The sequence below is a fragment of the Lepus europaeus genome, chromosome 1 (genome assembly GCF_033115175.1).
Source record: "Lepus europaeus isolate LE1 chromosome 1, mLepTim1.pri, whole genome shotgun sequence".
Taxonomy (NCBI): domain Eukaryota; kingdom Metazoa; phylum Chordata; class Mammalia; order Lagomorpha; family Leporidae; genus Lepus; species Lepus europaeus.
The window spans coordinates 174,654,031-174,667,082 of NC_084827.1; the positions used below are offsets into that span (position 1 = coordinate 174,654,031).

Below are 13,052 nucleotides of genomic sequence, written 5' to 3' on the forward strand. Positions count from 1 at the left end.
AAGCCTCTTGGCCATGAGAGACAAGATCCATGGAACAGAATTTGGATCTAAAGAAAGCTTAATACTCAAACCAGCAAAGATCCCCATGGGGACCCCTGGCACTTACCCACCAGCTAATTAAGGAATAAATGATCAGGCAGGCAGCAGCTGGTGAGCTACAACCTTGAGGACAAAGTTCAAAGAGAAATAGTGGCTGACAGTCAGGTGCTTTTCCTTAAGAAGATCAGAATCAACCCTTGTGATAAAAGCAGTTTTTAAAAACAGAGAGCTCCTTCGAATGGTACAGTAAACCGTTCAAAAGACCTTCCCAGAAGGGCACGATAGCTAAGAACAGCAAGCTCCGGCTTTATCACAAGCCACCCATCAACGTGGAATTGTGAAATATCCCCTGGCCAAGTGTCTCTGACAGAAAAGAAATGAGTTCCATTACCAAATGAGAGTGGTTGTGGAAATAACAGGATTGTTTTTATTTTGATGGATGTTCTAATAAAAAGACACAAAAAATGATTAGAAGTAATAAAATTAAATCACCAAATACAGTTCATTTGTTTTCTGCTATGGAGTGGATGCTTGCATTGGGTGGAAGGTTGGACTACATAACTTCTAATTTTAGGAAACAGTAAAAAGAAGGAACCGTGATGACAAGTCTTTTATTGTTAGCAAACTACTCCTATGTCACCATAACAGAACCATGAAAAGCCATGGTAACCCAGGCAGACACAAAAGTGAAGATGACCTCCTCCTTCCAATGTCCCCTTCTCCTGCCCTAGGTGGCCCAAGTCACCCCAGACCTTCCTCTCCAATATGAACGCAATGGGTCTCAGGCCCGGTGTTGTGGCATAGTAGGTAAAGCCACTGCTTATGATGCTAGCATCCCATACGGGCACCAATTCAAGTCCCAGCTGCTCCACTTATGATCCAGGTCCCTGCTAACGGTCTGGGAAAAGTATCCGAGAATGACTTAAGTATTTGGGCCCTTGCCACCATGTGGGAGATCTGGATGAAGCTTCTGGCTCCTGGCTCCAGCCTGGCCCAGCCCTAGCTATTGTAACCATCTGGGTATGAACCAGTAGATAAACGATTTCTTTCTCCTTTCTCTCTCTCTCTCTCTCTTCCCCCCTCCCTCTCTCTCCCATCTTTGCTGCCTCCCACCCACTGCAACTCTGACATTCAAATAAATAAATAAATCTTGCTTTCAAAATGGTGGGTCTCAGAAGGGATGCTCCTGGTAATTCCAGCCTAATCATTTGCTTAGAGCAATGACGGTGGCTACACAAGAGCACTTGCCCCAGTTTCCTTAAAAGCACTGAAGGTACATGCCAGATCAAGATCTGAGGCTCTACAGTGCAGGAACCAGTGGGGCAGAGCTGGGGTCTACAGCGGCAGGAAGAGGTGTCCGAGAAGCTGATGAAGCCATGCACCCTCTGCAGGGAGCTGTGACAATCTGGACGGATCCTTCACCAAGGCTTCTGAATCTTTGTTTTTCACACTTGGCAGAGTTTGCCAAGTCACTTGCCAGGTGCTAAATACCTCTATTGCTTTCTCAGTGAGTCAATTCTAAGCCTCCAGGCAAAGGCTCCTGGCTAGCGTGCCCGCGCAGTGTAGTAGCAGTATTGGTTGCAAGCCCACAACCAGCATGCGTTGGGACAGCATGGTCGCTGTCTTGTGCCATGACAAGTCTCCCCCAGAAAGACCATCTGATGGGCAAGGAAGCTTGTAATGAACCCTACTGCTTTCTCAGTCAAATGTTCTGAGAACAGCCCTCTCCTCCTCATGTGGGATTCTGTTGCCAGTGTTACCATTTTCAGAGCTAATCAGGCCTAGGCTGTTCACTGCAATAGGAGGGATGCACTTAGGGAGGTGCCGTGTGCCTCATGCTTGCTGATTCTCTTCCACCCCGTGCCCTTGGCTCTTCCCAGTCTCTGCCTCACCTTCTCCTGGAAATCCCTCATCAGGTACGTTCACTGCATTCTCCTCTTGTCCCCACTGAGCCGGCCTCTCCCTAGCACTGGCTGTCGGGAAGAACCAGTATCCTTCACTTCTGTGTTTCCATGGGCAACGAGGCTTGGCCTCAGGAAAGGGAGCAGACTGGTCCTCACTGGCGCAGACAGGAGAGGCAGGGAGGGAAGGGGCAGGATGGCTGTGCAGAGGCAACCCTCTCCTACTTCGCCTCCTGGCTTCAGCGTGCTGTGTCCACCACCTGCCCCCACCAAAAGCAGAGACAGAGCTTGGCTTTGGTTTCCAGCTGTGTTCCTTCAAAGAGATCTAGCAGAAATCCTTATTTCCACTTCTCTCCTGGATTTCTGACCATATTCTGCCTTCTCCCAGGAAAATGGTATATTTAAGCAACTGCCATATCACACCAAAAATGGGAAAATCATGGGTTTTCCAAGATGACCAGGACAGTATTTGAAAGCTTCCTCCCACATTCCTTTCACTTGGCAAAGTTCAACACTGTGATCACAAAATGTGCTAACCTCACCACAAGGGAGTGTCATTCAAGAAAATTCAAAATTGGCCTAAGATAAATCATGCTCTTTGGGGGATTAGTGTACCACTTCCATTTAAACATTAACATCAGCCAAACTATGTGTATAACTGGAAAGAGGAAACTTAAGTAAAGAATGCCAGAGACGCAATCAGCAACAAACATCCCCTTGGAAGGGGCCTGCAACTAAAGACAAAGGGAATGGGGCCGGCGCTGTGGCGTAATGGGTAAAGCCGCCACCTGCAATGCACCCCATACAGGCGCCAGTTCAAGTCCTGGCTGCTCCACTTTCGATCCAGCTCTCTGCTAATGTGCCTGGGAAAGCAGCAGAAGATGGCCCAAGTCCTTGAGCTCCTAGCCATGTGGCAGACCCCGATGCACTGGTTCCTGGCTTCAGCCTGGTCCAGCCCTGGCCATTGCAGCCATTTTGGGAGTGAAACAGTGGATTCTCTCTCTCTCTCTCTTTCTCCTCTCCCCCCTCTCTCTCTCTCCTTTCTCTCTCTCTCTCACTCCCTCTTTGTCTGTAACTCTGCCCTTCAAATAAATAAGATAAATCTTAAAAAAAGAAATAAAAAGGCAAAGGGAAGTGGGGCTCAGGCCTCCTGTAGTGTCTATGATGCCGTATCCGGGTCAGCTTTTCCTCCTCCCTACCTCTCATCTGTGCCGTCTCTTACTTTTCTCTATCGCAGGTGATTCTGTTATCGTCCCTGGGGAAGAGTGACCACATTTGCAGGCAACAATTACACCCAGACCCAGTAAGTAAACATGCTTCCCTGTTCTTCCTTCTATTTCCTTTGATTCTACTAAGCCAAACATAATGGCCACTTCTTGGGAAATCTCTGCTTCACACCAAAGTAAAATTATCTATCACTACACAAATTCATTATAATTCCATCAGACATCACACAGAGATTTGTGTAGCTCCACGTTCCATATTGATATATAGCTGAAATCAGATGCTGTTTGCTTCCTTCAGCGAAGGCACTTCTCTCCCAATCACCCCTGCCTTCTATGTACACACACGCACACACACAGGCACATACACAAATACACACATATGTATTTACACAAACATATAGGGACAAACTCCTAGGCATCGGCTTACCTCTGACGGCTTTGTGGTGCACCTGCCTCTCCCTGAGCACTGCACGTCGCTGGCGTGGCTCTCCCTCGGCACACAGGTGCTGGCCTTCACCACCAGAGTTAAACGCAAAGCCACAATGGATTTAGTAACGGAATCATTCACAAAACCTAAAAGAAAATGGGACGATAGGAAACGTAAAAGCTTCACCAACAGTCTTGCTGTAAGAGTCCGAATTCAGCTACACCATCATTCCAGTCTGGCAAACTAAACAACAGGCAAAGAGGACAACACAGGGTGCTGTCCATGTGGAACTCAGTTTTCTAAGGCGGAGCAGTCGTCCCCAGCATCACGGGGAACCTAAGGCCAAGAAAAGGAGCCCCAGTCTCTTCATTCATCATCTTAGATCCTTCTGCCTCACTCCTGCCCTTGTCCCAGGAGCCCCGCGTGGTCACTCAATACCATTCCTGCACTTAAATCTTATAATACAGTCTCTGCCTTGGATGCTTCGAGCTCCAGGCTTCTCTCAGGGTGCCTGGCTCACCCAGCTATTGTGGATACTCACAGGTGCTAGACGTTCCCAAAGGTCCCACTGGGCATCAGCCTGCCCTAGAGGCTCTCAGGCCCCTCATAGGAGGAATGCACCTCAGGGGGACATCCTATGTTGGGTTTATTAAGGACCATCTTACCTGATCATCCACCTGACTGCACAGTGTTAATATAAGCCATTTTGAGCCAGCTAATAAAACAAGACTAATCGCGGTGTTATACTGGCTGCCCTATCACTGATGTCATATTTATCCGTGAATGAGCTGTATGTCTAGTGCAGTAATTTGTATAGTCAAAAGCAGTAATATAGAATAAATGAATAAATATCACCTCTGACTGGCATAGAGAAGTAATAGTGTCTTTTCCACAGATGATTAAATTATTTCACTGAGTGTCCTTTTGTTTAAGATTTATTTGTTGTTTAAAAGGCAAAGTTATAGAGAGACAAAAAGAGATAGAGTGATCTTTCATCTGCTGATTCAATCCCCAAATACCCACAGTAGCCAGGGTTGGGCCAGGCTAAAGCCAGGAGCCAGGAGTTTCAGTGGCGTCTCCCATGTGGGTGCTGGGGTCCAAGCACTTGAGTCACCATCTGCTGCTTTCCCAGGTGCATTAGCAGGGAGCTGGATTGGGCGTGGAAGAGCCTGGCACACGTATGGGATGCTGGTTTTTCAGGCAGTGGCTTTACCCACTATGCCACAATGATGGCCTCTCCCTAGTATCTTTTTGTGATAAGAATATTCACTTATGGGGACCGACACTGTGGTGTAGTGGGTAAAAACCACCACCTGCAGTGCCAGCATCCCATGTAGATGCCAGGTTCTAGTCCCAGCTGTTCCAATTCTAATCCAGCTATCTGCTCTGTCCTGGGAAGGCAGAGGAAGATGGTCCAAGTCCTTGGGCCCCTGTACCAGTGTGGGAGACCTGTAGGACTCTTGGCTCCTGGCTTTCGATCGGCCCAGCTCTGGCCATTGCAGTCTTTTGGGGAGTGAACCAGCAGATGGAAGACATCTCTCTCTCTCTCTCTCTCCGCCTCTCTGTAACTGCCTTTCAGATAAATAAATAAATCGTTTTAAAAAATCTTTAAAATGCCAAGTGATAAATATAGATGGTTATTTTATTAGTCTTCAGGTTAGGGATTTCTTAAATAAGACACAAAATAATAACACATAAAATAACAAATTTAACACCAATAATTTATATATTAAATACATAAATTTGATATAATATACAATTTAATATTTGAAATCCAAATTTAAATTGTATGTAAATAGCCACCATAACCAAGGATAATGAATTAAACATAGGCATGGAAATGAGATATATGATGCATAAAACCAGTAAATGATTAACTTTCAGAATAAAGAATTATTTTTGCAAATTACCTTTGTTCCTCAATATTATTTATAGGTACATAAATATTAAAACCTATAAATCAGTAGTAAGCACTGTTAAGCACACACATTTCCACAAAAAATACATAAAGATGCATGGAAAGAAACCAACCAACCCCAAAAGAAGGAGAAAGTGGAGGTGGGTAAGGAGGGAGATTCTGGCTGCATGTGTAATATTTCAGTTATTAATAATATAGAAGCAAATATGGCTAGTGTACAAAGAAGTCTTCTTGTATTTTTTCTATAGTTTTATACATATTTTAAACATCATGTGACCAAATTTTTAATTCAGATTATTTATTATGGCTCAAGTATCACAAATTCAAACAGGCTTAGGTTAGAAAAACACAGTGTTGGGCTGGTGTGATAGCACAGCAGGTTAAGTCCTTGGGCCCCTGCTCCCACATGGGAGGCCTGAAAGATGCTCCTGCCTCCTGGCTTCAGCCTGGTCCAGCCCTAGCTGTTGCAGCCATTTGGGGAGGGAAACAGTGGAGCGAAGACTTCTCTCTCTGTCTCTCCTTCTCTCTCTGCAACTCTTTCAAATAAATAAATCTTTTAAAAGAAAATAAATAAAAATTAATAATAAACTGGTTCAGAGACAGAACCCACACTGATTAAGCTGAGTTGCATGGAACCTAACACCATCTCATTGACTAACAATCATTTAAGAACACACGGCTTCTGTTGACAATGAAGCAGTGACTTTCCAACGATTTTCCATGTCCTCAATTTAGAATTCCTCACACACTGAGGTGCTGGGTGTTCCTAAAGCCCCTCATCATAGATTTTACTCAAAGTGCTGCTTGACACATTTTGCTTTGCATACTTTTAAACAGAAGGATAATTTGAGAAATTTGGCTTAAAAAGTTAAAAGAGACTTCCTACATTTTTTCCTTTTTCACAGTGCTTTTAAAAAAGTGTCATAAAAATAAGACATGGTCTCTTGGCTATTTCTGTTTGTTCTTAGAGGAAGTTATAAAGACAATATCGCAAAAATCTACAATGAATGAAAACTCTTTCTGGAAACAGATTATGGCTCTAAAAAGATTAGTGGGAAGTGCCTAAATATATGCACAGTAAGTAAGTGCATATTTTAGAAACATGTAAGATAGATGTGCAGAACACACACACAGACACAATTTTAAGGTATGGTTGTGCATGAAGGTACCTGGGGAAAATATACCTCAAAACCCACCTTCCAGAAGGCTGTAGAGAGTGTCTCCCTCCTAGGGCAAAGGCAGGACTCTGTGTATGAGACAAACCAAGCAGCCCTGAAGAGACCACTTGTAAGGCTCACTGCCATCAATCATGGAAATGCGCCTGGTCCTTGGGGTGGTCGTGACTGAACGCACACACGGATGTGTCCAACTGAGATACTAAATGGGCAGTCCAACAATACCACCCTGCAGAAGTGTATGATTCCTAGGAGATAAACCGCAAGGGCAGAGTTCTCTTAAATGTGGAGCCATACTACCATTTGCCTATATGTTTTATGCCTGAGAAATGTGTGCTTTTTGGCTGAGATCTTTGTTCCCAGCAGCTTCAGAAACCAGGGCTGGATATGCAAAGGGTAGAGCAAGACCCAGTCTTCTCTCTCTACTGAGCAAAGACTGTAAAAAACTTTTAGCCTGGGCTTGGGGCGAGGCCGTCTGGCTTACATCACCTGCTAGTGCCATGAGTCTGGAAATGTAACAGGGCATGAGGTTTACCATATCTGGGCTGCCCCGCAGTAGAGGTGAGAGAGAGAGCAGACATCCTCCACCTACCATGCTAACTGGATGGCAACCTGGGAGAAACAGATCATAAATTTAGGGACAAAAGAAATTTGTACTCTCTGTGGTCAATGCCCTGGGATTCTGAGACGTGGTGATTCTTAGAGCTCCCTTGGGTTCCACTGGGTTGGCAGGAGTGCTAATGAGGTCCTCTCATTCCCAGAACTGCTTCTAGCTGTAGTAAGTTAGTTTCTGGGCTGTACCTCTATATTTCCTAAATACTCATTTAAGTCTTGTTAAAGCTAAGTCAACTCCCCATATTCTATGCAGGATTGGGGAGACCGGTGGGCCCTTCCCCAAGCAAGAAAGTTGGAATCAGAGACCCTCATGCATGGAGACATGCAGGCCTGGCAAAGATGACATCTAATTGATGTCAAACAGAGGAACATGGAGAATGGTGGGGACCAGGCCCCAAGGAAGAAGCCAAGAGACTGAAGATGGCTGAAGGGAATCCCTCAAGGAAGAGCTAATGAGCCATGATGAGCAAGGCTATCAGCCCAGTGCAGGTGGCTCCCAAGCCATCCAGATCCACCAGGCAAACACCTGGTGAAAGGCTGTGGTTTCTCCTTACTTCAATCTCTAGAATGCGTACCCTCATTTCTTCTGTAGGCCATGCTCTCGCTGAGAAAACAGAAAACGTCCAAAGACAAACTACTACTCATAATTGTCTAGGGCTTGTCTTGGGCCTAAGAGACCCCTCAGATGCCACCACTGGTGCTGTGGATAAGAACAGTTAACTCTCCTAACTCTCCTTGGGACAGAACGAGACATGGCTGCGACTAGAACCGGCCCTGGATGCAAATGAACAACACCCAAAGTTAACAGTAAACATCACAATCAAAGCTTCATGATGTAGGAGGAGGTCTCCAGCACCACCCATAAAAGGTACTAGAGATACTGCTGTGAAAAGGAGTTTTGATAAGCCCAGGCTCTCTGAGCCCCAGTTTTCTCACGCATTAAGTATGAGAAGTAACCCAAAAGACAGAAACCGTAGAATGTATCAAAATGGAGATGTTTTGGCGAAAAATTGCACCTTGATGCAGGCATAAAGTGAGACGTTCCCAGCAGCTGGACAATATGGTCATCCTCTTCCTAATGTCCTAAAGAGCGTCTTGAGTCACCGTATGCACAAAGCACTACGTTAATGCCAGATGTTTCCAATAGGCAGAGGTGCGTTCAGAATCACAGTTTGAAAAAGAATGTGATTGACAGTTGTCAAGGTCATGATGGGAGTTAACGGAAGTAAGAGAGACGTGGAGATTCCTCCTGCATGGCATTGGGAAGTAAGTAGCTCTTGGAATCTCGGTCGACAGTCAGCACAGGCCGGACACAGTGTTATTTTGTGTGCATGGACAACTGGTTACTTGCATGCTAAGGTTCCCTACTGACTTTGAGAAGGAAGGAAACAGACGGTACAGGCAGAGCCACATCTCCTGAAGAGCCTTCAAGCTCCTCCACCACCACCCTGCATTTACACCTCCAGAGCCACCTTCACACGTCCTGCTCACGCTGGTTCTGTGAATGTTTCTCCAGGCTTTCTCTCTGACTACAGTAGTCCCTCTTCTCCCGATCTTACAGCCACTGAGGTCAGCTCAGGTGGCCCCTTATTTGTGAATTTTTTCTCACTCCTCCAGCCCACTTTGACCTCTACCACACCCCCATCGCGTAACTCTGACTCTCTATGTCTCCAAGGGCTTCTTATTACGCTACTCCATTGGCAATCCCTGACGACAAGGGGCAAGCCTTAGAGAAGCAGTGAGGAGGAAGTCAAGACACAGGAACCAAATGGCCAATCTCCAAGGAGAAGTTTCCAGAATGTCTTAGCACTCAACATCTCTACTCTGAAGAATAGTAATCGTTTGAAAGCACAAATCCCAGTTTACTAACAAAACAATTGCTTGTCAACTTGTGATTACCCTTGACAGAGAAATGGAGAGTGGTAGAAATTCCAGGATGCTACCACAGATATTTTCCTAAGTGATATTTTAGACATAAGGTAATAGAGATAAAATTAGGTATCAGGAATTACAAAGACAGTTTTCACACCTTTGCAGATTCTCTAGTTTCACATTAAATTAAAAATCTATATCATTTCTCTGCTCCTAAGCATTGAGACACTATAATGGAATATAATTTTGTAGATGAGGCTTTCTTCCAAAGGTGCTTTTAAAATTCTATTCAACTGTTACATTTACTTAGCCAGCAATAAATCAAATGAGTGTGTAGTCAAAAAATATACAAGATATAGTTTTTTAGATAATTTGGTCCCGTTTACTCATTGAACTCACATCTCTTACTGAGCTCACATCTATGAACCTGGATCCATGTCAGACTGTGAATTTGAAGATGAGTCATCTGTGGTTTTTTTTTTTTAAAGATTTATTTATTTATTTGAAAGTCAGAGTTACACAGAAAGAGAAGGAGAGACAGAGATAGACACAGAGAGAGAGGGGGAGGGGAGGTCTTCCATCTACTGGTTCACTCCCCAATTAGCTGCAACGGCCGGAGCTGTGCCAGGCCAAAGCCAAGAGCTTCTTCTGGGTCTCCCACACAGGTGCAGGGGCCAAAGGACTTGGGCCATTTCTACTGCTTTCCCAGGCCATAGCAGAGAGCTAGATCAGAAGTGGAGCAGCCAGGACTCAAACAGACACCCATATGGGATGCCGGCACTGCAGGTGGCAGCTTTACCCATTATGCCACAGAGCCAGTTTCTCACCTGAGGTTTCTAGCCCTTCACATTTTCAGTGAAACATAATAGTTCTTGACTAGTGTTGAAATTAATAGCTTCAATATCTTACAGGAGCCTTTGCAAAGTATGTATGAGGGTACTTCAAAAAGTTTGTGGAAAATAGAATTGAAAAATAAGTTTATTTCAGTGGAAAAAATTTGAAATAATTTCATTTTTTTCCACAATACACATTTTCTACGAACTTCTTGAAGACTTTTCGTATGAGTGGATTTCAAAACTTTTTGTTCCAAAATAAATGTACCTTTTAATTTCATTTTTCCATGAACCTAAAAACATTTTTTCTGATTATTCAAGAGGCAGAGAAACAGATACACAGACCTACAGACACAGCTCCCATCTGCTGGCCCACTCCCCAAATGCCCTCAATGGATGGGGCGGAGCCAGAGCAAGAAGCCAGGAGCACAATCCAGTTCTCCCATAGGAGAAGTAGGAACCCAACAACTCAAGCCGTTATCCTCTGTCCTCTGGAGTCTACACTGGTCGGAAGCTGGAATCAGGATCTAGAGCCAGGAATCAAACACAGATACTCCAATATGGGACATGGGCATTTCAATTAGCACCTTAACCAATAGGCCAAATGCTCACCCCTTTCCATAAAGGTTTTTCTTCATTTCAGTTGAAAGGCAGACAGAGAGAGATCTTCCAATTGCTGGCCTACTACCCAAAGGTCTGCAATAGACAGAGGTAGGCCAGGCCAAAGCTGGGAGTCCAGAACTCAATCTGAGTCTTCCATGTGGGTTGAGCCAGGCACATTAGCAGGAAGCTGGCTCAGAAGCAGAGGAGCTGGGACTGAAACCAGAGACTCTGATAACAGGATGCAAGTGGCAAGTTAACCACTATGCCAAACACCCTTGCCCATGAACTTCTTGAGCTTCTCTTGTATTCCCAGACTCCAACACAAGTAATTCAGAATCAGCAGTCTAGGATGGGCCTCTCGCAGCCATGTTTTGGGGGAAAACATTCTAAATAACACCACCTGGGGCTTCCAGTTAAGAACCACTGGTCTGGTAGAAAAACTAGCATTAAGTCACAGAAGTAATATTAACACTAAGGCATAATATTCTTTTTTAATTTTATTTAAGTTATACAAGTTTAATGTATTTCATATATACAGATTTAGGAACATAGTGATACCTCCAACCCTTCTTCCTTCTCTCTCTTATTTCCACAATTTTTACAAAGCTCTTCTCTCAGTTAAGTAATAATATTCTTAACAATCACTGTAAATTGATGGCAATCATGTGAGCCCTGAAAGCACATTTTACCCATCTAGTTTTAGAATCCAGGTGACTCTAATTCCTAAATAGTGTTTATGTTCCCAAGCTCAGCAGCATCTCTAAAGTTCTTAGAGACAATGCTGAGAAAGGATTCTATATTAGCTTTGTTTGCTTAAGAAGACCATAGGTATTTTAGCCTTACTATTCAACAACTATTGATGAAGAAATCGTTCTTTGGAGCAGTGTGCCATCCATTACCATGCAATTCCTGATTATGTCACCTAATCCCCTGAAGTGAACAAATGGGATAAGCATGCTATTCTCGGACATATACCATTCATGTGATGAAAACTGTGGCTGGGGGATCCTTCCAGGTAAGAGTGTAACTTCAATAAGTTGTTTGCACTGCCCTGTGCTCATGTCTAGGGGAAAATGCCTGTGTTCCCTCATAATGCAAGGCAATACCGTCCAATTCAACTTTCACCAAGCAGCAGCTGGGTCCCTGCAAAGTCGCCCTCAGCAAATTCCACACGTCAAAAGCAGAAGTGTGCCCCTCACAATGGGGCGGTGGAAAGAACCTAAAATGAAGCAGGATTCATTTGAAAGAAATTCTCTGGGCCTTTGAGAGCTGTTGAAAAGCCAGTGTGATTTCTTTAACGCAGCATTCAAGCTGATGGATACTTCTAACACAAGAAATGCAGAGCACCTGGGCACCGCTCTCTTTCTCGGTGGTGTGAGATCAACATCCATAACTCCTCAAGCAATCTAGGGAGAAAGCTGTATCCTCTCCTTCAGAAGTCTATGGTCCGCAGGCCATCAAGCCAACGGGAGACCACAGAGAAGCAGGGGCCCTCCAGTGGCATTTAAAGAGCTGACTTAGAGTAGACTTTGTCAACACCCACATTTCCATGATCTTTCATGGGTATGGTGTTGCATGGAGGCTATGAAGTTGCTCCATCTACAGCATGATTGAAATTAAAACCCAAAAAAAAAAAAAAAAAGAAATTAAAAGCCAGAAACATAAATAGAAGAGATTTAGAAGTCAGAAGGAAAAGTAAAAGGAATGGAAAGAAGAAAGGGAAAATGGATACAAGAAAGAAGACTGGGCAAGATAAAGAACAAGGAAACCAAAGCATAAAATAGGTATCAAGTGAGACAACGAAAGGAGACACTAAGAAAGAAACAAGTAGAAATAGAGGAAAGACAATGAAAGCGCTCTGTTGAAAGACTCAAGGAATGTCATGCTTTTGGTGACAAAGGGCGTTTAGTCTTCTCATTCATGTGACTTCATATTCTCCTTGCAATCACAACAAACATAAAATTGAATTCTTTGAACATTTTCACGAATATACTTATTTATATCACAATTGTACATAATCCAAGCCTGTGATTTTGATTATCAGACCAAAATATTGAGTTGCCCTACATGGACTGAGCATGCATTCCGTGTCAATAAACTAGAGCGGATTGGAGGAGTTCTGTTCAATCGCTCAACCTTCAGAGGGAGCCTGTGCAGCTCCCAGGAGGAGGCAGCATGTCCCCTGATCTCTGAAGACTGAGAGGAGACAGGGAATAGAGCTGAGGAGGTCAGTGTGCTGGATGCAGCACAACCCCCGGCACCTAGGAGAGGATGGAGAAGAGGAAGGACCAATCACACAGGGTCCCATGAACCTTTATAAAGATTTGGGTTTCATGCCAAGTATGATAGGGATCCAATGAAGAATTTTAAAAGGGAGAATAACACATGATTCATGCTTTTTAAAAGATCACATTTGGGAGAAAGAATCGAAACCTTCATATAG

The 13,052-nt window shown here is 44.1% G+C and overlaps 1 protein-coding gene across 1 annotated transcript in view; it reads right to left on the reverse strand.

The window, feature by feature from the left end:
* Nucleotides 1–13,052, reverse strand: part of DNER (delta/notch like EGF repeat containing) — a 396,414-nt gene that overhangs the window by 189,503 nt on the left and 193,859 nt on the right. Inside the window, exon 5 of the mRNA XM_062193179.1 lies at nt 3,594–3,739. Within this exon, the coding sequence (XP_062049163.1) occupies nt 3,594–3,739 (146 nt within the window). The remainder of the gene's footprint in view (nt 1–3,593; nt 3,740–13,052) is intronic.